At 46.6% G+C, this 27534-nt stretch overlaps 1 protein-coding gene across 4 annotated transcripts in view; it reads right to left on the bottom strand.

Annotated features, from left to right (window-relative positions):
• Positions 1-27534, bottom strand: part of arhgap24 (Rho GTPase activating protein 24) — a 566765-nt gene that overhangs the window by 21502 nt on the left and 517729 nt on the right. For all 4 annotated transcript variants that reach the window (XM_078543927.1, XM_078543937.1, XM_078543945.1 and 1 more), the window contains one exon: positions 3282-4371. In XM_078543927.1, the coding sequence (XP_078400053.1) occupies positions 3282-4371 (1090 nt within the window). The remainder of the gene's footprint in view (positions 1-3281; positions 4372-27534) is intronic.

The following is a 27534-nucleotide window of genomic DNA, read 5'->3' as shown; positions in this document are numbered from 1 at the left end:
TGTACCTACACAATATGGACTGCAGCGGTTCAAGAAGGAACCACCACCTTCTCAAGGACAATTAAGGATGGGCAATAAGTGCTGGCCCAACCAGCAAAGCCCACATCTCGTGAATGAATTTAAAAAATGGCAGCATAGGGTAGGTCCGGTGCCGGACCTGCTCCATTTGGCATTACCTTGTCCGTGTGGATGCCTGGAAAGCCACCTTCACTAATACATATTGGGAGAAGGTTATTGTGTCCCAAAACTGGTCCTCGTTGCCCCATTTTCACCTCGAACAGGGGTGCAATAAGGATCAATTTTGCTTGCAGAATTTGCAGGTACTATCATCATTCTGTCTGTCTTATCAAAATGATCTCTTCCAGCTCCCTTGATGTTTCAGCTCAGTAAGTGCCAAGTTCACTCCCTGACACATACTGAGTTGGCTAAACTCAGCTGAGATGGCAATAAATGTACCCAACTGCTTTCAGCAATCCTGAGTTTGAGGAAGGAAAGAATCTGTCATAAAATATGCCAGCACAGAAACAGGTCATTTAGCCCATCATATTTGTGCTGATGTTTTTTTTCCACCTGAGCCACCTAGTCTAATCTGACTCTCTATTTGCTCTCTGTATTCCTTTAATATTCCTTTGTCTGAATTTAGCGGAATGGATTCTGCTCCAGCAGCTGTTTGTGGTAGAGAATTCCACATTCCATTCACTATCTATTAAGTTATGTGTTCTCACTGTCCCTTGTATTCTTTTGTGATCATCTTAATTTTGTGCCCTCTCATTGCTTTTTGTTAACCAGAGGAAACTACCAATCAATTTATCTTATCATAGCCCTTTATAATCTTGAAGATCTCTTTTAGGCTATCCTAACCCTTCTCATCTTTAGTGGAAAAGGCCCTACTTTATCAAGTCTCTCATCATAATTGTAATCCCTCAAAACTGGGAACTTCTCAATTTTTAAAAATTCATTTATGGGATGTAGGCATCACTGGCTAGGCCAACATTTACTGCCCATCCCTAATTGCCCTTGAGAAGGTGGTGATGAGCTGCCTTCTTGCACTGCTGCAGTCCATATGGTGTAGGTACATCCACAGTGCTGTTAGAGAGTTTCAGGATCTCGACCCAGAGACAGTGAAAGAACGGCAATATATTTCCAAGTCATGATGGTGAGTGGCTTGGAGGGGAACTTCCAGGTGGTGGTGTTCCTATGGGTTGAATCTTCCCTATGTTGGGCAGGCTGGGCTGGAGCGGGCGCGGAGCCGATTGCTGCTTGCAATTGGCTACGCGGCACCATTTTACCTGGGCGGGCCAATTAAGGCCCACCCAGCGTAATATGTATTCTGTAGCACTCAGCGCTACCTGTGTGGGCGGGGGGGGAGGCGGAGTTGGGGGCTGTGCTCTTTCGCGCATGCGCACAAAAAAAGCGCAGCAATCTCCCTGAGACACGGAGCTGCCTCAGGGAGATTAAGTACATAACGAAGCTTTTTTATAAATAAAGCGAAAAATTATTTAGACATGTCCCCTCATGTGACAGTGCCACATGAGCTGGGACATGTTTGTCAATCAGCAAAATTTATTTATTTTATTAAACCTTCAGGAAACCCACCCGTGGATGAGGTTTCCTGGAAAACGCAAAGGCCGCTTGGGCTCTTCGCCTGCCCACCAACCTTAAGGTTAGACGGGCAGTGCTGTTAATGATGTAATGTGTTTTCTTAATGGACTTAATAGGCCTTTGTCAGTTCAGCAGATGCGCAGCCGCCTCTGGCGCGCGCCCGCCGAACGCAATATCGAAATGACGCGTGATGACGTCGGGACGCACGTCCGACGTCATCTCGCATCATTTTATGTGTCAGCGTGTCCGGCCCGCCCCCGCACGCCGACGGCAATATTCTGGATCATGTGTCTGCTGCCCTGGTCGGTCGTGATTTTGCCCTGGTCGGGCAGGATTGGCGGGGCTGAGTGGGAGCGGCTGAAAAAGTGACTGCCACCCACGATCAGGCCCCAACCGTGATTTCACGCTGGAAGGCAAATTAAGGCCCGCCCAGTGTGAAACGCATGCTGCAGCGCTCAGCGCTGCCTGGGTCGGGGCGGGAGGAGGGTGAGCACGGAAGTTCGCGCATGTGCTCGCAATGAAAGCTCCCTGAGGCACTGAGCTGCCTCAGGGAGCTGAGGAGTTAAAAAATGATAAATAAACCCTAACCCTCCTGCTAACTTCACTGTGCCCTCCTGCTAACCTCACTGTGTCCTCCTGCTAACCTCACTGTGCCCTCCTGCTAACCTCACTGTGCCCTCCTGCTAACCTCACTGTGCCCTCCTGCTAACCTCACTGTGCCCTCCTGCTAACCTCACTGTGTCCTCCTGCTAACCTCACTGTGCCCTCCTGCTAACCTCACTGTGCCCTCCTGCTAACCTCACTGTGTCCTCCTGCTAACCTCATTGTGTCCTGCTAACCTCACTGTGTCCTCCTGCTAACCTCACTGTGTCCTCCTGCTAACCTCACTGTATCCTCCTGCTAACCTCACTGTGCCCTCTTGCCTACCTCACTGTGCCATCCTGCTAACCTCACTGTGTCCTCTGGCTAACCTCATTATGTCCTCCTGCTAGCTTCATCACATTTAATTATTTTTTCAAAGATTTTTGTAAGATTGGTCATTCCTAATCCACCTTTTGGAAATCTATACTGACTAGACCTGATAAATTCATATTTCTCCATGTGCCTCATAGTTTCACCCATTGTAGCTTACCAACATGTAACATTAACTGACCTGTGAGTTCTCAGCTGCTCTGGGATTTCTTTTTGAAGTTAGTGTTCCCAGTCCTGTTTACTAACCATGAACCTACTGGACATATTCTTGTTGCTAAAGGGTGGGATTTATTGTATAATGTTCCCCATCTGTAAACTGATCGTACTTACTAGTAAAAGTTTTCATATAGCGATCAGCAACCTGACAGTGACTCCTTGTTACAACATCAGTCACCTTTTGGTAACCCACCCAAGGGATTATTCTTTATGTGTGGACCTAGACAGTAATATTCAACTTTTTGGGGTATTGTGGCTGGGTTCAATCCTACCCCTCAAACAACATGAATACTTCCAACTAAAAGAAGATTATTATGGACATTAGGGAACAACTTTTATTTTACAACAAAACAGGAAGCTAAAAACAGAGAGAGGTTGAAGTAAATTCTTACTGTTTATAGTAAGTACTATTTAAAATTTGAAAGCATAGGTTGCATTACAGCTTTAAAACAGTAAATCTACTTTGTGTAGTCTACATAACAGACACATACCTTTTTATCCTTGCTTCATACTCAATCTTTTGTTTTGTTACTTCTTGCTTCAGGCTTGTTACAAGACTGTGCAAGGCACTGTGATTGCCAGTGGAAGTGTTGGAGACAAATGTGTCACTGTTATCACTGCTGTTGGTTGCACGACTACTGCAGCCACCTCCACTGCTCCGCTCATATTTGTTCTCGGAGTCAGTCCGAAGGGATGTCTCATGAGCTGGTCCCTCCAAAATTGGCTCTTCATAACTTGCTGCATAAATATCTTGGTCTGGACAGGTAGTTGTGGAGGAGCGACAGGAGTTTGAATGTTCCATCAAGGAGATTTCACAGGACGAGGTAGACCAGGTGGCACTGTCCACACTCTGCTTGTCGTCAGAGTTTGAAAGAGAAAACTGCTGCTGAACATTGTCATAGGTGGATAGTCTGTTGTGCTGTGTGGATTCGCTGTTTACTGTGTCCTTGGGCTTATTGTCCCTCAGTGTGACGTACCCATTGGGCATCCACCCTGCAACTCGATTGTTTAAGGAGGAACTCATCATATCTGTGCTGGAGATTCCCATTCTCACTCCCCCATTCTGCATGCTACCAGTGCCCATCTTGGTCCCTGTTCCTTTCAGTGAAGAGTTTCTCCTTGCTTGCAAACTACCGTTTGGCAATGTCTGCACTTTCTCCTGGCTTTCTGCAGGGCTGCTGAATGACCCATTAGTGACTATACCACTGCCTTTAGAATGAGCTGGATTCTTTTTCACCATGATGGGTGGGCTTCTGTTGACATCCACTTTGCTGAGGCTGGCCCTAGGGCTGCTGCTCAACTTGTTGCCCCCATTCAGTGCAGTAGGAGAGCCCCCATTCTCACCACTTCCCCTTTTGGGTGACTCTGAGTTATCCCAGGAGCACTGACGTACAGGTTCCACGGCTGGCTTCTTGTTCTCTTTATTGAGAGGCGGAGGAAATGGCACAAAGGGTTTCTTTGGTATTTCATTGTTGTTATTGCACCCGTCCTGTCTGCCCTGAATCTCTTCTCCTTCTTTGGGAAATAAGTTGCTGTGTTCACTTATAAATACAGACATTAACTGCTGAACCAGGACTGTACCTGCAAAATGGGGGGAGGGTAGCAGGGGGGTGGGGGGATATCAATGACAAAAAATTAGTTACAAACTCTGCACAATGCACTGTCTCTAGAATGAAGCAGTGCAAATCTCACAACCTTTACTGCTTGCCTGCTTAGTGTAAAAGTTCATAATGCTGGTGAATAAGTCTATAGGTTCAAGGCAAGAAACAGCCTGTATTGACTTATGCAATTTTGTCAGGAAAGTGAGCTACAACTACCAACAGGCATATTGAACTTTTTAAGGAAGACCTGTGTTTTTAAAAGGAAATACAAGTAAAGACACTGATCAAAGGATGGCTGATAATGTAAAGTGAGCACTCTCTAGAAAATTCCTATGTGGATTATACTAACATATGAACATACGAAATAGGAGCAGAAGTAGGCCATTCGGCCCCTCGAACCTCCTCCGCCATTCAATGAGATCATTGCTGATCTGTTTGTGTTTCGAGTTCTACATTCCCATCTACCCCGGGTAATCTTTGATTCCCTTGCCTAACAAGAATCTATCTACCTCTGCCTTAAAATTATGCAGTGACCCGCTTCACCACCTTCTGAGGCAGCGAGTTCCAAAGTCATACAACCCTCTGAGAGAAATAATTTCTCCTCATCTCTGTCCAATAAGGTCGACCCCTAATTTTAAAACAGTGCCCCCCTAGTTCTGGGCTCACCTACAAGAGGAACCATCCTTTCCATGTCCACCTTGTCAAGACCATTCAGGGTCTTATATACTTCAATCAAGTCACTCCTCACTCTTCTAAACTCCAGTGGAAACAGGCCCAGTCTGTCCAGCTGACAGACCTGTCTTGAGAGAACATGGAATGTCGCACCTACTTCAAACAGAGACACTTGAAAGGAAGATAAGGAAAATGCAAAAGACTGGATTTATAATTTGTGTTTGCAGAGACAATGGAGCCTGATTCCCACATCTCAGCAGTCATCTAAAAATGCATCTCCTGTTATTTATATATCAGGATGTATAAAATGGACTGAGATGAAAGAAAAATGGACTCTGGATGCAAGACATGGGCTTTTCCTCCCTCCTGGGAATAGACAGGGTTAAAATGGGTTACAAAGCTGGCTGCAGACCAATGCTGGGTGAGTGACACAAACAAGAAGGAACACCAGTCAGTCACCCCTGCAAAGACAAGCAGGCGATTCCCTCTCTCTCTCTGCCTCTTGCTGAGGGGGCAAGTGTGTTCTCGCAGCGACCACAAGCAAAGGGAAGCAGCCACCTTGCAGTAAGAACCAGGATTCCTCCCTCGGGTAGGAGCCACAGGTGTCTCCAAAAGACTGCGAATCAGCTGTACCGAAAACAGCCAACTTAACGACTGCAACGTTTCACCATCTACACCTCACAGACAAGCCAAGGACTGATTTGTATATTTTAAAACTTATACTCAGATGCTTTAACTTCTCATTTCTAATCAGCGTGCGTATGTGTATATTGTGTCATTTTATTATTTTTCTTCGGGGTTTAGTAACTAATAAGCTTACTCTTTCTTTGACTCAAGAAGGCCTGGTTAAATTGGCTCCTTATAAAAAGTAAATACATTTGGACTGGGAAAAGGTGTCCCTGGGAAAGGATTTTTAAACAAATCTTGTTGCGACTAACCAAGCAAAGAGTTTGAATAAAGAGGGCAGCCAGCTCATTCCTCCTCACTTGGGTTCATAACAAAATTGGGGTTCCATCCCGGTTGTAACAAATTGGGGACCTATTTCGGGACGGGTCATGAAAATTTAAACAGATAAACCATTAAAAATACGACTCTACTATTTTAAACTCAGCTCTCTTTTGTAGCAAGTGCTTAGTTGATTCCATCGATTGAGCTGATGAACATAATAGTCCCTAATATCCACAGCCCTCTGATGCCGTTAGGAATGTTGCGATCTACTTGTCGGTGACCTCTGCTGCGGGGTAGCGGGATGGCTAATTCAGGGATGCTGCCTGGGCCCTCCTTGGAAAGATCTCTACAGAACCTCAATGTCTCCTATTTTGTATTCCGAAGCATAAAGTCATCATGGAAGAGGACAACAAAACATGAGCTGGCAAGAAGGGCGCCAAGAAAATCATTAAAAAGGCCCCGCCAAAGAGCGGCAAGAAATGGAAAAGAGCCAGGAAAGAGAGTTACTCCATCTACATCTATAAAGTGATGAAGCAGGTTCACCCCAACACTAGCATCTCCTCCAGGGCCATGAGCATCATGAACTCATTCGTGAACAATATTTTCAAGCGCATCGCGGGCGAGGCTTCCTGCCTGGCCCATTACAGCAAGTGCCAGACCTTTAGCTCCCAGGAGATCCAGACCACCGTGCGCCTGCTGCTGCCTGGGGAACTGGCCAAGCACGCCCTGTTGGAAGGAGCAAAGGTGGCGGCCAAGTATACCAACTCCAAATAAAATTCGACAAGATCTGCTAGAAAAATCCTCCTTATAATGGAACCAAGAAACAGTCTTAAAATTGGAACATCATCTGTCGCTTTGATAGCAGAGCCAAGTTCCCTCAAAAAAATGATTTAAAATTTAATTTCCCTGAAAGGAAAAATGGCCTGTCATTTTAAGGTCATTTAATTCAATGTGGGATCATCCATTTTGGATCCGAGAAAGACAAATCAAAATATTTTCTTAATGGTGAGAGACGTGGAGAAGCAAAGGGATTTTTGTGTCCATGTACAAAAATCACAAAAGCTAGTGCACAGGTACAAAAAGTAATCACAAAAGGTATTGAACTGCTGGGCTTTATCTTAAAAGGTCTGGGTGACAAAAGGGAGGAAGTTATGCTTAATGCTGTACAAAGCCTTGTCGGATTCAACGTAGAGTGGTACGTTCTAATGGAGCCTGCCCAAATTTCCAGATGGAAAGTTGGGCAGGCTCCATTACAAACTCAGGATTCCCTCTGGCAATTTTCCTCTGTGTGCAAAAGCTGTCCCATAAGATCTTTTAAAAGTGACTGACATAAGCATTTAAAAAGGAACAATAGGTAGACATTTAAAAAGGACTGGAAGTGAGATTGGAGCAGGTAGATGCAGTTGAACAGTCAACACTAGCAGAGGCCCAATGGTTCTGTAGCTATGGTTTCAACTTTTTTGGTTCAAATGCTGAACTCTACTTATCTGACTTTACGCCACCACTCCCCCGCGTCCCCCCCCCCCCCCCCCCCACCGCCCCCATCAAGAAATCATAATACAATCATGCAGAGTCAACATGGTTTTATGAAAGGGAAATCATGGGTGGAATCCTATAAAGCTCTGGGAGGGGAATCAAGATAGGCAGCGGCATTTTATCATGTAAGAGGTTAAAAGTCAGCTTCCCAGTGGTGGCATGAAACTATGGAGTTAAATTGGCGGGGAGTTGACAACAGATTGAGTTTCCTGATGGCAAACGTTGGGAACTTCTTTGTAATGAATGTGCATATTGTGCATGCTCATTAAAAGGCAACCGTGCCAGAATTAAGTGTTCCTTTCCAAGTAACTAATCAGTGAATGAGAAGCACATGCCTTCAGTTTCACAACTGCTAAAATGTGGTCTGCAGCAGGCGAAGTAATCTTACTAAAGGATTTGGCGTGAGTAGGAACTGTTTTTTTCCTCTATGGGGGGCTTTGTTCAACTATTGAAGAGGAGGCACTGATGGTTGAAAATGGGTGGAGGCAGTTAAAGGGGGACAGGGCATGGCTGACCAAGGGAGGGAGGGAGAGGGGTGGCAGCCCCTAATGAAATGTCATGGGGGACAGAAGGATGAAGTTGGGCTCTGCAGAAAGGTCAATGTCGAAAGACGGTAGGGCAAGCATGATTGTGGGGTGATCAAGGGTTGTACAGAGAAGATCAACAGTGAAGTCCTGAGAGTTGAGGGTAGCAAAGGGGAGGTCAAGGATGATAGAGGAAGGGTCAAGGATAATGGGTAGCGGGTCAAGGGTAATGGGGAGGGCAGTTCCACTGTGCTGGGGGGGGAAGCTTGAAAGTCAATTATAGTTGGTCAAGGGTGATGGGGGTAGGTCAAATGTCACCAAAAGCAGGGCAAGATTAATGGAGTGAGGGAAGGTCAAAGGGGAGTGAGGGAGGGTACAGGGTGATGGCTTCTAGTTCTGGGTGCATCAACAGGAAGAGTTCTCTGTGGTGAACCTCGAGGATGCAGTTGATCCCGGTATGGTGGGTGGAATCCAGGGTGTAGCCGACGCTAAGTATAGGGGTCCCCATTGGTCAAAAGTGCTTAGGACAGGAAGAAGGGCCTCCTGCTGCCATCTCTACACCTCCTGCAGTTACTGGATAGTCTGGAGGAGGACCTGCAGGGAGACATTGCTGAACTGTGGGGCCACTCCTTGTCTACACTCAGTCATTTGCCACTTTTGCATGGGGCGGCAGCAGCTCCAGGGATCATCAGGTGGAGAGGGGATGGCAGCAGTTACAATTCCCAAAACCTCCTCTCAGACAGCAAGAATAATGCTCCTGGCTTGCAGGGAATGAATGTCTGTCCGTGTGCCCTTCAAAGATGGTGCCTAGACCTTTGACCCTGTAAGGTAATGGCAGGGGCGTTGACTTCCTGTCTCCCCTGCCTCATGATTCACTGCGCTCTTTGAGCATGAATACATAATTGGCTGGCCGCCTTGTGATTGCGTGTGGCCAGCCGTCCTACCTACGAGTGCAAGTGTCACGCACTTCCAGTCCCACCGCTGGCAACCACACCACTACTGGAGGTCTCCACCCCATGTTTCACAAATTTATTGGAGTACTTTGAGGATGTAACAATTAGGGTAGATAAAAGGGAACCAGTAGATGCAATGTATTTGGATTTCCAAAAGACATTTGATAAAGTGCCACATAAAAGATTACTACACAAGATGAGCTAATGGAGTTGGGTATAATACATTAATATGGACAGAGGATTGGGTAACTAATAGGAAACAGAGAATTGCGATACATTGGTCATTTTCAGGTTGGCAAGCTGTAAATATTAGATGCCTTAGGAATCAGTGCTCGGACCTCAACTATTTAATATCTATATTAATGACATGGAAGAAGGGGCCGAGTGTAGTATAAGCAAACTTGCTGATGATACAAAAATGGGGGGGAAACAAGTTCTGAGGAGGACATAAAGGATGGTATTTAATGGCGGTGACGGCTGGAAAGTCAGTGAGAGTCACGCCTTGCATTATCTCAGGGAAAGCGGGGTGAAATCAATGCCAAAATTAAATGCCAATAAAGGATCCAGCTGGGCGGGGGCAGGGGTGGAAACCTCCTCCCACAAGAGCTGCTGACAGCTGTGCATTACTCAGCAGCACTTGCGGGAGTGGTGGCAGCTACTGGTAGTGTACAGCTCTAAGGCCCAGGATTGCTGAGGGACCCAGGCCACGGGTGATGGCGAAATGTGGGTGAGGGATGCCAACGAGTTGGAAGGGTGCTCAGCAGCAAGGAATTCACCATGGCTCCTTCGACAGCACCTTCCAAACCCATGGACACTACCATCTAGAAGGACAAGGGCAGCAGACACATGGGACACATGAAAGACCCAAAATCAGCTTGTCCCTCCATACAGCTGAGAAATGGTATGCCATGTGGGAAGTTTTTAATTAGATTTATTATGCTTGTGCTAATGTGTATTAGAATATGTATCCAGATGATGAAAAATGCACTGCAGGAACTCACTAAGGCCTCTTAGACAGCACCTTCCGAACCCATGACTACTACCACCTAGATGGGCAAGGGCAGCAGACACATGGGAACACCACCACCTGGAAGTTCCCCTCCAAGTCACACACCATCCTGACTTGGAAATATATCGTCGTTCCTTCACTGTCGCTGGGTCAAAATCCTGGAACTCCCTCCCTAACAGCACTGTGGGTGTACCTACACCACATGGACTCGAAGTTCTTGAAGGCTGCTCACCACCACCTTCTCAAGGGCAACTAGGGATGGCAATAAATGCTGGCCCAGCCAGCGAAGCCCACACCCCATGAACGAATAAAAAAAGGGCGGGGATGGCTCTCAGTTGGCCCCTCGTTCCTGATGCCAGGTCCCTCGAGCAGGCACTGACTGTCTTTGAATGAGTCACTCCACCCCAGAAGCCTACAAGCAATGGCGATGGGGTTCGCTTTTCGGCTTCCCGCATGGTGAGACCCCATCTGCCACTGGGGGAAAACAAGCAGAAGCACGATGAGGCCCTTAAGGAGACATTAGTTGGCCACTTAATGGCCTCAATTGGCAGCAGGGTGGGAAGACCGTCCACGGGCTTCCTGCCTTCCTGCCCTGGACTTAATCAGAGCAGAGGCAGGAAGGCGGCAGGGTCATCACATGACATGGTCCTGCCCAATTAAATGTCACCGAGCGCATCTCAGGGACATTAAATTATGCCCAAAGAGTCTGTAGAGGGATACAGATAAATTAATTGAAGGGCAAAAATTTGGCAGAGTGGAGTATGATGTGGGAAAATGTAAGGTTATCCACTTTAGTAACAAGAATAGAACAGCAGACTATAATTTAAATGGAGAGTGACTGCTGAATGCTACAGTACAGAGGGATCTAGATGTCCTTGTACATGAATCACTAAAGGTTAGGGTGCAAGTACAGGAAGTAACTAGGAAGGCAAATAGAAAGTTGGCCTTTATTGCAAGGGGATAGAACAGAAGAATAGGGATGTCCTGTTACATCTGTACAGGGCATTGGTGAGACTACACTCAGAGTACTACATCCAGATTTGGCCTGCTTATTTAAGAAGGGATATACTTTGCAGAAAAAGTTCACTAGGTTGATTCCTGGAATGAAGGAATTGTCTTATGGGAGAAGGTTGAGCAGGTTGTTTTTTCAAAATTGATTCTTTCCTGGCATGTGGGCCTTGTTGGCTAAACCAGCATTTATTGCCCATCCCTAATTGCCATTGAGAAGGTGGTGGTGAGCTGCCTTCTTGAACCGCTGCAGTCCATGTGCTGTAGGTACACCCACAGTGCTGTTAGGAAGGGGGTACCAGGATTTTGACCAAGCGACAGTGAAGGAGCGGTGATATATTTCCAGTCAGGATGGTGTGTGACTTGGAGAGGAACTTGCAGGTGATGGTGTTCCCATGCATCTGCAGCCCTGGTCCTCCTAGGTGGCAGAGGTCACCGGTTTGGAAGGTGCTGTTGAAGGAGCCTTGGTGAGTTGCTTCAATGCATCTTGTACACACTACACACTGCTGCCACTGTGTGGCAGCGGTGGAAGCAGTGAGTATTTAAGGTCATGGGTAGAGTGCCGATCAAGCGAGCTGCTTTGTCCTGGATGGTGTCAAGCTTCTTGAGTGTTGTGGGAGCTGCACTCATCCAGGCCAGCGAGGTGTATTCCATCACACTCCTGACTTGTACCTTGTAGATGGTAGACAAGCTTGGGGAGTCAGGAGGTGAGTTACTTGTCGCAGGATTTCCAGCGTCTGACCTGCTCTTGTAGCCACAGTATTTATATGGCTAGTCCAGTTCAGTTTCTGGTCAATGGTAACCCCCAGGATGTTGATAGTGGAGGATTCAGCGATGGTAATGCCACTGAATAACAATGATGGTTAGACACTCTCTTGTTAGAGATGGTCATTGCGTGGCACTTATGTAATGCAAATTTTACCTGCTATTCATCAGCCCAAGCCTGGATGTTTTCCAAGGGCAGAATTTTCTGTCTGTCAGGCAGGCAAAGCGGGAGTGGGTGCAGGCGGGCGTGATCGGGTCTGCGCCGCCATTTTACATGGGCGGGTCAATTAAGGGCCGCCCAGCATGAATTGTGGCTCCCGAGGACAGCGGGAGTGGGCGGGCGGCAGCGGGACTGCAATGGCCGCCGGGTCCATTGGCGATCTGGCGGCCTGTTTAAAAAAGCTGCTGCAGCCTTTCAAATGCTGTGAGTCATGGCCAGTGGAATGGCACCCCAGAGCGCTGCTGGTGAACAGGCCTGGCAGGAGCGTAGGGCAGGGGGCCAGTGTGTCCCTTGTTTTTCTGATGATTGCCTTGCTGCCCTCCTAGAGGCATTGTTCACTTAACCCAGCAGGTTGGCTTTCCCCCCCTGCTGCCCCCCAAGTCTGAATGTAGTGACTGCGTTGAATCATTTACATCATGTGTCCTTTGCTGGGTGGGCCAGCAGATATTGCCCATGCTGAAGTCACCCTGAGAGGGTGGTGAAGAGATGGGTTCTGCACCCACAGTATGTGGCACACTAAGACCCACATTACTGTTTTGGGGACAACCTGGAGGAGCTGCACCTAGGCGCAGTGCTGGAACTCCAGGACATGTCAAATTCAGGGTGATGACATGCTGGGAGGGGAGCTTCAAGGTGGTGCGGCACTGATCGATCTACTGCCCTCTGTGCTCCACGTGCTTGTGCCTCCTTGCTATGGAAGGTTAGACCATGTGGTCCCTAATGTGACATAGGCAGCATTTGGCCAAGGGGGTGGTGGGGGAACAGGCCTGGCATCTTTGTGTGAGTGTTCAGCAGCAGCAGGGTGAGGAGGCACTGGAGCCCTGCAATGTCCCACTCTGGTTGGGGTGGGCCATGCGCAAAGGGAATCCAGGTACAAGTAGCACTAATCAATGCTCGTCTCTCCATTTCAGGAGAAGAATGCACATAATGCCGCCGAGCGGGTGGGGACTGGCGGAGGGCCGGCCCAGCTGGCGATTCTCAGCCACTTCAAGCAGGAGGCCCTAGATTTGGAGAAGCGCCATGCGCCCAGGTCCACCAGTGTCGGTGAGGCTGGGGTGCCACGGCCAGGTATGTTTGCCCAGCAGTGAGATCACCATTGTTCTCCCAGCAGCCATGGCAGTGCTGAATGTTCAGTGATTGACGTTTGCAACATGGCTTGACCATTGCCTATGGAAGGATGAGCGTATAATGATCCGGGGGACAGGGATGCACTTTGTCATTGTCTCCATGTTAACTGATACAATGTCTTTCTTCTTCCTTCAGCATCAGCGGAGCAGGGCCGGGAGGAGGAGCAGCAGAGGCCCTCTCTCACACTTGAAGGCCCTGAAGTCTCACCAGTGTCACACCATCTCTGCCAGGCAGGCACCAGTGCAGATACTAGCACCTCGGTGGGAATTAGAACATTGACTAGTGTCCCGGGGCACAGCAGTGAGGGCACTTCACAGTCACTGGTGGAGCTGGCAGAGACAGTGAGTGCCCATGGCGCCAGCAGTTGGAAGACTGCAGGGGACTAGGCACATGCTCAGTTGGTGCCTGATGATGTGTCTCTGGAGTCGTCCACGACACGGCAAATGCAGGAAATGCGGCCGGGTGTGCGGGAGCATCTGGGGGAGATACAGGGGGCTATGCTTGGCTTGGTGTCCATGGTGGAGGAGTCTACACGGATGATCGTCGATGCAATGAGCCTCATGGCCGAGTGCCATGCATCTTCCATGGAGAGAGTGGTGACTTTCGTGGAGAGGCTCCTCCAGGAGACCCATCAGGGCTTTCCGGGGATGCATTCAGACCAGCAAACCCTCACATCGGCATTGACCTCAGCTGGTCATTGTTTCATTAAGTTTCTTTGTTTGGAATATTAAGTTCAGGCATGTCACCATGGCTGAGGGTGCCTCCTTTCTTCCGCAGGTTTCCAAAAATGTTATGAGTGTTTGTGGGACATTCAGCTTTATTAACAAGGACCTTAGTTAATGTTCATAATCAGGCAGATTTTGCACTTAGGTATTGAGTATGGAGCCTGCAGCCCAGGCTTGTCCTGGAAGTCCATCTGTGGTGTGCTAGTTGAATGTTCGTTGGATTAAAGCCTCCCAGGTGTCCCTGCCTCCCTGGAGTATGCCCTGGTCAGTGTCTAGCCCCTCAGCGTTCTCCTATGCCTGCTCATCCACGTGCAGTCTATTGCACTCTGGACACGGGGGAAGCCAGCATTAGCCTCTGGCTCACTGTGTCTGACTTGCTTGGTCCCAACAGAAGTGGATGAAGGTCAATGCACGCCTGAACAGAGCACCTGTAACCTGCTTGACACAAGTGTGGACAGCTGATTGAAAGACACTGCAAAGATCACACACCGACCCCTGGAAGGAGCCAGAGGCATAGAAGTTGAGGGAAGCTGTGACTTTTAGAGTCACTGGCATGGGGTGTCCACCCACACAGTTCACAGAGATCTCAGGCCCTAACATCTGACGGATAAAGTTGACCCTCTCCCTTGAGAGGTGGAGCCTCCTTCGGCACCGCACCTCAAACATATTGAGGTAGCTGCTTTGCTGCCTGTATACCCTGGCAGAAGGAAAGTAGCATCTTCTGCGGCCCCTTCCGCCTTGGCCTACCTCTTGGCCCTGCACCCCTTGTGCCTGCACCTATCCTCCCAAAGGTGGCTCCCCTGGAGGCTGAATGTACACTCCTGGCCTCCTCCCCCTTCTAGCCCTCCCTTCCTGCTCAGAGGAGGTGCCTCCAGTGGAGAGTTCAGCTCCCATTCCCAGGCTAAGGGAAGGCTTCCTGAAACCTGCAGGCCCAAAAAAGATTCCTCACTGCAGAGTGCTGACCTGAAGGTTGTGAGTCCAGACCAAGCAGCTGGTACATGTTTTGAAGTATTGCAGGTCACACAGGCCAAGTATCAGTAACTTTGAAGAAACAATATTTGACAGAGCACACTCATGATCCCACTGAACCCTCTTATACTGCCTGTGGAAGAGGTTTATACAAATGTGCCCTACCTGCCTGCCTGTTGCACCCGTGCACCAACCCGAAAATTGCACAGGTGCTGAAAAATCACCATCGATTGGTGCCTCGAGGGCCTTAAGTGGCCGGTTAATTAATGGCGGTCGCACATCGGAGATGAACGCGCGCCCGTCCAACAAAATATCGCAATGGTGCACGGTGACGTTGGGATGCTCACTCGACGTAACCACGTGTAATTTTACATGCGGGTATGTGGGGTCCGCCCCCGCACGCCAACAGGAAATTTCTGGCCCAAGTCTTCCTGCATATGGGCACAGACTGCTTTATTATCTGAGGAGCCATGAATGGTGCTGAACATTGTACAATCATCAGCAAATATCCCCACTTCTGATGTTATGATGGAGGGAATGTCATTGTAGAAGCAACTGTTGCCTTGATGTCAAGGGCAGTCACTCTCACCTCACCTCGGGAGTTCAGCTCTTTTGTCCATGTTTGAACCAAGGCTGTAATGAGATCAGGAGCTGAGTGGCCCTGGTGGAACCCAAACTGAGCCTCAGTGAGCAGGTTATTGCTGAGCAACTGCCACTTGATAGCACTGATGATGACCTCTTCCATTACTCTGCTGATGATCGAGAGTAGACTGATGGGGCGGTAATTGGCTCAGTTGCATTTGACTTGCTTTTTGTGTACAGGACATACCTGGGGAATCTTTCACATAGCCAGATACATGCCAGTGTTGTAGCTGTACTGGAACAACTTGGCTAGGAGTGTGGCTAGTTCTAGAGCATAAGTCTTCAGTACTATTGCCAGGATGTTGTCAAGGCCAATAGCCTTTGCAGTATTTAGTGCCTTCAGCCATTTCTCGATATCATGTAGAGTGAATCAAATTGGCTGAAGACTGGCATCTGTGATGCTGGGAAACTCAGAACAAGGCTGAGATAGAACATCCACTGTTTGTCTGGCTGAAGACTGCTGCAAAGGCCTTAACCTTTAACCTTTTGTCTCTTGCACTAATGTGCTGGGCTCCCCCACCATTGAAAATGGGGATATTTGTGGAGCCACCTCCTCCGGTTGGTTGTTTAATCTTAGCTATGGTCTTAACAATTAGTGGGACAGGTTTGAGGGGCCGAATGGCCTAGTCCTGCCCTATTATTATGTTCTTATGTTTTTTAGTTAGAAATTCAGCAATCATTCTGCATGATTTTTCAACCATTCGTTTAGATATCCAGGAGATCATAGTATATCGTTCACCCACGAGGTAGAGGATTGACCCTTTAAACTTTTCCCATTCATTTAAAAAAGCTGTTTTATTAATATAACCTTTCATTGTTTTGTTGTATTTATTGTGAAGTGTATAAAATAAAGCGGATATGTGATCTTTCGCAGTTTATAATAGTTATGTTGGGCATAGGTATGTCTGATTAAATTCCGTGTTGACGGCGTCTATGGTTTCTACTTCTGGCATGTTGGCTGCAGCTTGATGTAAAGTTCCTTTCAAACTCATATCCAGATGGCAGTAACAACAAAATATTCCAAGATATGGGATTTCTTGTAGCTCCCTAGGCAACCTCAGTGCCCCATAAATCTATTTAAAACTAAAGTTAATTTAATTTAAATGGTCAACAGTGGTTTTCTAACACACTGAGTTACCTTACAGCACCATTGCCAGCTTGTAAACGTTATATTCCAAGAGATTTATTTGATGAATCTTATTTGTTAAGGGAGTAATTTAACCCAAGAAGGCTGCAGAGGGCCCCATCTATTATATAACACAGTTGTAAATCTGTTCCATCTGTTTCTTTTATATTTGAATAAAATAGATGTTAATATTAAATTGATGCATCCTCGTGACTTCTCCACAAAGGAAGACCATAATTGCAAATATCATATTGCAGTGAATTGTGACTCCATGGGGACAATTTTAACCCAACCCACTCAACAGAAATGGTTGGGTGAGCAGTTACTTAGCTGTCCTTGATCCAGCTATATCCTCTTGACTGTGATTTTTACTCAGGCTTCTGGATAGGCAGCTAAGGTACCCATTCAAAGCTGACAGTGTTTTTCTTTAAATGTGTAGCTTGAGGTCTGATGCTGGCACCAGGCCCTGGCTACAGTTCTGAACAAGGTCTGAGCAGGGAAACCCATTGTGGCTTTCACATCAGGCTGAAGAAGGTAAGGATCTGCTGGGAGCAGTTATTCCTTTCAGTTGTGGGGGTCAACGAAAGCAAGAGGATTGTTTAGTCCTCCCTGCCTCAACTGCCCACATCCTTACACTTATCTGAGGGTGATGGGTCACCTAACTTTCCACAAACCAGCAGCTTCTGTCCAGCAGTATCAGAAATATTTCAGGCCAGGAGTAGACCGGAGGCCCATTAACAAGGGCTGGACATTAAAGTAACTCATCCTTGATTCCTCAGCAGCGAGCAAGCATCTAACTCACTTCAACCCTACAGATCTGCCCAGGATTCAAATTGGGGCCATTAAGTGCATTGTCTTTTTTTAAAAATTCATTCATAGGATGGGGGCTTCACTGGCTGGGTCACCATTTATCGCCCATCCCTAACTGCCCTTGAGATGGTGGTGCTGAGCTTCCTTCTTGAACTGCTGCAGTCCATGTGGTGTAGGTACACCCACAGTGCTGTTAGGGAGGGAGTTCCAGGATTTTGGCCCAGCGACAGTGAAGGAACGGCGATATATTTCCAAGTCAGGATGGTGAGTGACTTGGCAGGGAACTTCTAGGCAGTGGTGTTCCCATGTGCCTGCCGCCCTTGTCTTTCTGGGTGGTAGCAGTCACAGGTTCGGAAGGTGCTGTCTAGCGGGCCTTGGTGAGTTCAGTGCATTTTTCATCATCTGGATACATATTCTAATCACATTAGCACAAGCATAATAAATCTAATTAAAAACTTCCCACATGACATTCCATTTCTCAGCTGTGTGGAGGGACAAGCTGTTTTTGGGCCTCTCCAAGTGACGTTCCTAATCCGAAACTTGTGAAGTGCCTGACAGGACACCAGGCCACCTTGCAGTTCACGTTTTGGAGGGTTTTATCAAACAAGTTTTCCATTTGAACAATTTATCAGCTGTTTCCATAAGCTGAACATTTTCCAAACAATTTGAAGCCAAATCATGTCTATAAATCTGGTCTTAGTAAAGGTGTGCACCAAAAAGATTAAAGCTTACCCAACTTACCGGAAGTAACATTGTCAGGTACCAATCTACTGAACACTTTCTTTGAATTGTTAGAGCTTTTCACAATCGCTGGACAACTCAAAGCGCTTCTCAGCCAATGAAATACCTTCCGAAGTGTAGTTACTGTTGTAATGTAGGAGACATGGCAGCTAATTGGCGCACAGCATGATCCCACAAACAGCAATGTGATAATGACCAGATAATCTGTTTTTCTATGATGTTGATTGACGGATAAATATGGCCAGGACACCAGGGAGAACCTCCCTGCGCTTCTTTGGAATAGTCCCAGAAGGAAAAAATGGTAAAAACTGGGAAATAAGAGTACTTTTATGTCCACCCAAACAGGCAGGTGGGACCTCAGTTTAATGTCTCATGTGAAAGACAAAGGGCCAGAACTTCCGAGGAGAGGCAGTCACAGTCAGATTGCCACTCCGCTCCTTTTTACTTACCTTAGTCAGGAGCTGCACATTCCTAGCCTGACCTTCCGACTCAGGCCTGCTAAGAAATGTGCAGTGTATTGGCGCCTGGGACACATCTTTGCAGTGTAGCAGCGCCGGGGGAAGTGAAGCCACACCACACCCCTCCCCCCTTTACAGCACTAGCTGCTGTAAAGCAGTCAATTTAAAGATCCTAGCCAGGGAGAAGGTAAATGTGTAAGGTAAGTGGCCGAAGGGTTAGGGTGCTTACTGGGGGGTGGGGGGAGATGTGGGCAGGGGTTGGGGGTTAGCATGGGTCAGGGGGCCAGGATGGGTCAGGGGGTAGGATGGGTCAGGGGGGATAGAATCAGTCAAGGGGGGCGTTGGGTGATCAGTCGGAGGGGGGCGAGAGTCAAGTGGTCAGTTGGGGTTAGTTGGGGTGTGGGAGCATAGTCGGAGGTGTGGGGTGATAGTCGGAAGGTGGGGTTGTAGTCTGGGGGAGTCAGGGGGGTAGTCAAGGGCTCGGGCGGGAAGGGGGTAGTTGGCGTAGTCAGGGGGAATGGGTAGGCGGTCAGAGGATGGGGGCTAATCGGGGCTGGGAGGATAATCGGGAGGGGTAGGGGTTAGTCAGGCGGTCGGGTGGGTACTTGCAGTTGTGTGGGGTGGTTTTGAGGTAGTCAGGGGTTCCAGTGAGGACGTTGGTGGGATCGCTAGTAATAGTTACCCAGGAGTTAGAAGTGGTTTTAATCCTTCTAACATTTCCTGGGTAACAATTCTCCTAAAAGAGTCAGAACCATCCGATTATTTAAATCGGAGTATTGGGTGGTTCCAGGTGCAGGATAATTGCCCATTGGAAGTTTGAACTTCCCGGGCAATTATCGTTCAGTCCTTGCATGGAGACTTCTGGGGGGACAGTCCCCCAGCACATCTTCTGGGGTACCTCCTAAGTACGACTCTCCAGGGGACAGAAGCTCTGGGCCTAAACCTCTTACAGTGCAGTGCTCCCTCAGTACTGCACTGGAGTATTAGCCCTCATTTTTGTGTTCAAGTCCTGGAGTGGGACTTGAACCTAGAATCTTGTGATTCAAAGGTGAGTGTTAGGAGGAAGAAAGTAAATGAGAATTTATGGTAAGGGAGAATTCATTATAAGGGAATGAATTACTTAAATTAGAATTTATAGGCAGGCCAGCGCAAACCAGTAGATCAACAATTAAACAGTTAAACCAGATGAACCTTATACACTCTCAAACTTTGTACACCCTCAGGGTTTGCAATCATCAGCAAGGTCCTGGGAGTTAGACTGGAGACTTAGGTTGGAAAACAACCAAGATTAAGTATGCTCTTCAACAGATAGGGGCAGGACAGATGGTCCCAACTAAGATGAGAGGGAAGGTCTCTGCCTTGGTGAAAATAGGGACATACGATGCATATACCTGTTACAGAGATGTCTGTTTAATGTAAACATACATGTTGACGAGATCGGAATCTGGAGAATGTTCTTGTACATGATCAATAATGTATAAATATGGTGAACACTTGTAATTTAGCAGAGTGCTATCTCAAACTGCATTGGGATGGTTCTCTCCTTGCAATTGCTCGAATAAACGATCGTGACCTGTACCTGAGATTCCTGTGGTCCGTTTGTCAAAGTGACCACAACAGTGAGTGAGCTACCAACTGAGTCACGGCTGACACTTAAATAAAGAAAGCATTTGTGATGGTTTACAAAACTAAGTCCTCCATTCTGACAAATAAAATTCAGTACGGGTCATTGTCATACACCATTTTTGATGCCTAATTACAAAGGTCAACTTTTGTATGTAGCATAAATTTAGTGAGTGGTGGGTGGGGAACCTGTTCCACCCACTCAATAGAGTCAGCTGGAGCCCCAGGACATTTTCTTGGCCAGGCCTAATTTAAGTGTAATTAGCAATCTGTCTGCATTCATTGTGCTACCTTAAGGCAGCCTGCACTCAGGCATCTCTCAGTGTTAGATAACTGATAGCTATTTTCCAAAAGAACAGACTTCAGCCAGAGCTCCCTGGTTTTCTGATGCTGCAGTGGACGTGCCCATAGTGCAAGTCAGTAGCAGAAAGAAGGTCATCCTCATGGCCTTTGGGAGAAGGTCGCAGGGTCATAGGGTGGGATTTTCTGCACCCGCCCGCCGCCGCGATCTTCCAGTCCCGCCTCAAGCCAATGGGCTTCTGGCTGGGGGTCTGCCTCACCTGTGGCGGGTCCCGCCTGTGATGGGGCCAGAAAATCCTGGCCATAGAGTCATTTATGGCACATAAGGTGGCCATTTAGCCCATTGAGCCTTTGCTGACTTTCCGCCGAGCAATCCCACTCAGTAGCTTGATCCCTGTCGTCCTGCAAGTTTATTTCCTTCATGTGCCCATTCAATTTCGTTTTGAAACCACTTCCATCATCCTCATGGGCAGCAAGTTCCAGATCATTACCACTTGCTGCATAAAAAAAGTTCTTCCTCACATTCCCCCACATCTCTTGACAAAATCTTAAATCTGTGTCCCCTAGTCCTTGTACCATCAGCTAATGGGAAGAGTTTTCCCTTATCTACCTTATCTAACCATGGACAAATCCTTCAGCAGCAATACAGAGAGGACAGTGCCAATCAAAGCCATAAGCATTGATCACAGGATGTAGCTGCAGCGCAAGGTAACATATAATCATAGAATGGTTACAACACAGAAGGAGGCTATTTGGCCCATTTTGTCTTTGCTATCAAATCTCTTCTCAATCTTCTCTTCTACAAGGAGAACAGTCCCAACTTCTCCAATTTTTCTACGTAACTTAATTTCCTCATCCCTGGAACCATTCTCATGAATCTTTTCTGCACCCTCCCTAATGCCTTCATATCCTTTCTAAAGTGTGGTGCCCAGAACTGGATGCAATACTCCAGTTGAGGCCGAACCAGTGTTTCATACAGGTTTAAGAGAACTTCCTTGTTTTTGCACTCAATGCCCCTATTTATAAAGGCCAGGATGCCCTATGCTTCTCTCTCAACTTCTCCTGCCACCTTCAATGATTTATGCACATATACACCCAGGTCCCTCTGCTCCTTTAGAATTGTATCCTTTATTTATATTGTCTCTCTGCATTCTTCCTACCAAAATGAATCACTTCACACTTCTCTGCATTAAATTCCATCTGCCACTTGTTTGCCCATTCCACCAACTTTTCTCGGTCTTTTTGAAGTTCTACTCTACCCATGTTTCACAATACTATCAAGTTTCATATCATCCACAAATTTTTCAATTGTGCCCTATACACCAAGGTCTAGTCATTAATATATATCAGGAAGAATAGGGATCCTAAAACCATTCCCTGGAAAATCTCACTTTCACCCCTTCCTCCAGTATGAAAAACAACCATTCGCCACTCCTTTTCCCCTGTGACTCAGCCAATTTCATATCCATGTTGCTACTGTCCCTTCACTTCATGAGCTCTAACTTTACTCACAAGTCTGTTGTGCAGCACTTTATCAAATGCCTTTTGGAAGTCCATGTACGCCACATTAACGTCATTATCCTCACCAACCCTCTCTGTTACTTCATCAAAAAATTCAAGCTAGTTAGTTAAACATGATTTGCTCTTAACAAAACCAAGCTGGCTTTCCTTAATTAACCCAAATTTGCTTAAGTGACTATTAATTTTGTACTGAATTATCATTTCTAAAGCTTCCCCACCACCAAGGTTAAACTGTCTGTCCTGCAGTTGCTGGGCTTATTTTTACACATTTTTCAAACAAGGGTGTAACATTTGCAATTCTCCAGTCCTCTAGCACCCCCCCCACCCCCGAGTCTTTGTAAGATTAGAAAATTATGGGCATGGCCTCCACAATTTCCACTCTCACTTCCTTCAGTATTCTTATATATATCTCATCCAGACCTGCTGCCTTATCAACTATAAGTGCAGACAGCCTATCTAAAACCTCCTCCTTATCAATTTTAAACCCTTCATGTGTCTGAACTACCTCCTCCTTCACCATGATTTGGGCTGCATCTTCTTTCCTGGTAAAGACAGCTGCAAAGTATTCATTTAATACCTCAGTCATGCCCCGTGCCTCCATGCATAAGTCCCCTTTTTGGTCCCTAATTGACTTCACTCCTCCTCTTACCAACCTTTCACTATTTATATACCTATAGAAGACTTTTGGATTCCCTTTTATGTTAGCTGCTAGTCTCTTCTCATATGTTCTCTTTGCTTCTCTTATTTGCTTTTTCAATTTTTCTCTGAACCTTCTATATTAGGCCTGGTTCTCAAATGTATTATCTACCTAACATCTTTCGTAAGCACAGCTCTTCTGTTTCATCTTAATCTCTATTTCTTTCATCATCCAGGGAGCTCTGCATTTGTTAGGTCCACCTTCCCCCTTTGTGGGAATATGCCTTGACTGTTCTTGAACTATCTCTTCCTTAAAGGCAGCCCATTGTTTTGTCTGCCAATCAATGATTCCAATTTATCTGGGTCAGATTCATTCTTACCCTACTGAGGTTGGCTTTCCCCCACTTAATTATTCTTACGGCGGATTGCTCCTTATCCATAGCCAATCTAAACCTTATGATACATTGATCACTGTCACTAAATGTTCTCATACAGACACTTGGTCCACTTGGCCCGCCTCATTCCCAAGAACCAGGTCCAGTGATGCCTCCTTTCTGATTAAATGAAAAATATACTGCTGTAGAAAAGTTTCCTGAACGTGCTCTAGGAACTCTTGTGCCTCTCTGTCCTTTCCACTATTACTATTCCAGTCTATATTCAGATTATTAAAGTCCCCTATTATAACTATTATATAATTCTTGCACTTCTCTGTAATTTCCTTGCAAATTTGTTCCTCTACATCTTTCCCACTAGTTGGTGGCCTAAAGACTACACTGAGCAATGTAATTGCAGTTTTTTTGTTCCTTAGCTCTTGCCAAATAGATATTGCCCTTGACCCCTCTGGGACATCCTCTCTCTCCAGCACTGCAATGTTCTCCTTAATCAATACTGCCATCCTCCTCTTTTCCTTCCTTTCTTTCCTGAACATCTTGTATCCAGGAATATTTAACAACCAGTCCTGCCCTCCTTTGAGCCAGGTCTCTGCTATTGCCACAACATTGTATTTCCACATGGTTATCTGCACCTGCAACTCACTAATCTTATTTACCACACTCTGTGCATTCACATACATGCACTTGTGACCCTAATCTGGACTTTATTACTTTCCCTCTTACATTGAACCCACATAATGTCTTACTTTTTCCTTATCCAGTCATATCTGTCTCTGCCAATATTCTTTGCTCCTTACTATTCCTCTCTGGTATTACCTCCTAGTTCCCACCCTCTGCCAAGTTGGTTTAAAACCTTCCTAATAGCACTAGCAAATTGCTCCCCAAGGAAATTGATCCTGCTTCTATTTAGATGCAACCCATCTGGCCTGTAGAGGTCCCAGCTCACCCAGAACTGATCCCCATGTCCCAGGAATCTAAGACTCTCCCTCCTGCACCATCTTTCCAGCCACGCTTCATTCTTCTATTTCTATACTCAATTGTGCATGGCAATGGGAGTGATCTGGAGATTTTGACTTTTGAGATCCTGTTAGTTAATTTTCTACCTAGCTCCCTAAATTATAACTACAGGACCACACTCCCTTTTTTATCTATGTCATTGATGCTGATGTGGACCCTGACCACTATTCAACCTCCCCTGAAGAAGTGTCATATTTAACTCTAGATGTTAACTCTGTTTCTCTCTCTGCAGGTGCTGCCACACCTTCTGAGTATTTCCAGCACTTTTTGTTTTTATTTTGGGCAACATTCCTTCATGGATTCACATCGGTGGCTGCAGAAATACCTGTCTGTTCCCCAAACATTTAACAGCCTCACCAGGACTTCAAGGTAAGAAACCTATTCACAACTCTCTTACTCTCTGATTAGCCCTGCATGACTTTACTTTAACCCCAACAGTATCAATCCTTCTCTTCCTTCTTTCCATGCTTCTTATCCTATCAGAACAAGACATTTCGCTTCTATTTGCATCCATACCCTCAAACGCTGCCTAGGCCCCCACAACTACTTCCCATTCCTGGTGATGTTTGGTGGTTTTCCTTCTGATAATGCACACGATACTAAGCTGCCTCAGGCACCCTGAAAAGCCCTTTAACAACAGCAGTAGGTCCAAGACCAGGGACAATTGTGCAATGGGAATGGAACATGTTGCTACCTCTCAGGATGACAGAACATTAGGACTCCGATGACCCTCTCAAACAATGTCCATCCTGGTGCCAGAAGGGCAGCTGGTCCGACTGCCCCAGTAGTAACTGAGTTACTGCAGGTTGCAGACAGCCCTTCTCTGGCTCAAGCTTTCAGAGGTCACCAAATACAAGTATCTCAAGATCCCTTGACTGAGCCACAGTAGCCTTCAGCCTTCTGCACAGCAGCCACAGGAGAAGCATCTTGTAGAACAATAGAATAGACTCAACAGCCGTCAGGACCGGGACCAGGGTGATAATTAATGTGTAGGCATTTGTATAATTCATGGAAATTATATCAGTTTCTCCAATCCCCATGAACAGAGAGTGTTCCTGTAGTGGCTGGTAATGCAGCAATATTTACCGTATATCAGTGTTGGCCTTTTTAACAGATGAGGTTTATTAAGATTCTAAGCACTGGCAGAAATATTAGACCATACAGGGTGCTGGGATTGTTCAAATGAAATGCTCTTCAATGATCAATTGTCAAAGAGCTCTGGCTGTAGGCTGGTATTGTACCCTCCCACTTCTGCAGCATCCTGTACATTGTCAAGTCCTTTCACTTAATGCACTGAAGTTCAAAGGTGGCTCCATATGTTAATCCTGTTGCTCAGTAAAGTTATGCAGCATAAAGGAAACCGCCATTATACAGATGGGAGAGCCTTTGTGGATTGTATTCTAGAAGGTCATCACACCCATGCAGGGACATGAATGTCACTAGTAAGACCAGAAATTGTTGCCCATCCTTAATTGCCCCTGAGCAGATGGTAGTGAGCCACCTTCTTGAACTGCTGCAGTCCATCTGGTGTAGGTACACCCACAATCCTGTTAGGAAGGGAGTTCAAGCTACGAGTCAGAATGGTGTGTGACTTTGAGGTGGTGGTGGTGGTGGTGTTCCCATGGGTTTGCTGCCTTTGACCTTCTAGGTGGTAGAGATTGTGGTTTGAAAGATGATCCTGAAGGAGGCTTGGTGATTTGCTGCAGTGTATCTGGGAGAATGGAGTGCAGCTGAGCTAACTGAGTGAAGGCTTGGCGTTGTGATGAGAGGAGAGTTTAAAGCATTAATTTTGTTCTTAAATTTTGCTCTTTAAATCTAATCTAATTGTAATTAGCAGTAATTGGAAAGTACTGTGTAAACAGGCTAAATTCTTTCTTGCAGCTTAGGCAGGGTAAACTCACTCTCAGCCGTAGGAGCTGAGTAGTTAATTAGCTAACTAGCTGAATCTGGTACTGTAGCCCCAGTTCAGTTTACTATAAATTCAGGGCTGTTTTGTGCACCCAGGGTAAACAGAGTGCAGTTGGGCTAACTGAGTGAAGAGTTGGGGGGGGGGGGGGGGGGGGGGGGTCGTTGAAGAGAGGGGAAAGGACGTGTTCTCCTTTTTCTATCTTTCACACCCCATAGAAATTGGTTCTTGCTCTACTACAAGGAAAGGAGCTAGCTGTTTGGTGAGTATCTGGAAGTGGTTAAGTTCTGTTCTGTATCTTAAGGTTCAAAATAGTACACAAATTGGTGGTAAAGTTAATAAAATATATAAGGAAGCAACATAAATAAGTGATTAATATAATTAAGTAATTATTAAAAACACATTAAGGATGGCAGGACAGGTGTTGTGTCAAGGCTGCAGCATGTGGCAGCTCCTGGATAACATTGTGATCCAGGGAAAACATGTTTGCAGTAAGTGTGTGCGGCTTGAGGAACTTCAGCTCAGAGACATTGAGGAGGCTGAGCTGCAGACTCTGTGACACATCAGGGAGAGGGAAAGTTACCTGGATGCTTTATGCCAGGAGGCAGTCACGCCACTTGGGATAGGAGCTTCTGATTTGGTCAGTGGCCAGTGACAGGAAGGTGTGACTGTGAGTGAGGTAGGTAAGGGGACTCAGAGGGCAGGAGTGCAGGAGTGTGAGCCTCCGCAATTGTCCACTAGGTTTGGGGTTTTCTCAGCTTGTTTGGATGAGAGTGGGGGCTGCAGGGTGGATGGGCAAACTGACCATGTTACCATGGTACAGGAAGGCATCCATATGGGGGGTACAAAAAGGAATGTAGTGGCAGTAGAGGTCAATATAATGAGGGTGTTGACACTGTTCTCTGTAGCAAAGAGTGAGGGTCAAGATGGCTTTGTTGCCTGACCAGGGTTCGGGACATCTGCTTAGCGCCGGAGAGCAACTTGCAGTGGGAGGGGGAGGATCCAGTGGTCGTGGTCCATGTAGGGATGTGGAAGGAAACTCTGCATAGTCAGTATAATGAGCTAGGCACCAAATTAAAAAGCAGAACCTCAAAGTTAATTTCTCGATTATTATCAAAAAGGATGCAGAGAGCGGAGAGACCTCAGTTTAAAAAGGGCTCAGCATACAGACAGCGGACTTGCATGAGAAGGGCAGTCGGGAGATAAAAACCGAGAGCCCCTTCAACCTGTTTCGACCTGTCAGAGCCGAAGAGTGACGTCAAAGGAAAACAGGTAGGTGATTGGTGGGTCTCTTCCCTGTCTCTTTTGATTGGCCAAGTAGTTTAAATCAAGAGATGTTATTACAGCTGAAGAGTACAGTTAAGAAACTTACTTTTCAAATATTTAACATCCAAATTAATTAGTTAAATAGAATAGAGATGGCTGGGCAGGTGATGTGTTGCAGCTGTAGTATGTGGGTAATGGTGAACGACGGTGCGATTCACGTTGACTACATCTGCAGCAAGTTAAAAGCA

The sequence above is a fragment of the Cetorhinus maximus genome, chromosome 1 (genome assembly GCF_964194155.1).
Source record: "Cetorhinus maximus chromosome 1, sCetMax3.hap1.1, whole genome shotgun sequence".
Classification (NCBI taxonomy): domain Eukaryota; kingdom Metazoa; phylum Chordata; class Chondrichthyes; order Lamniformes; family Cetorhinidae; genus Cetorhinus; species Cetorhinus maximus.
This window is presented reverse-complemented; position numbering and strand designations above follow the sequence as displayed.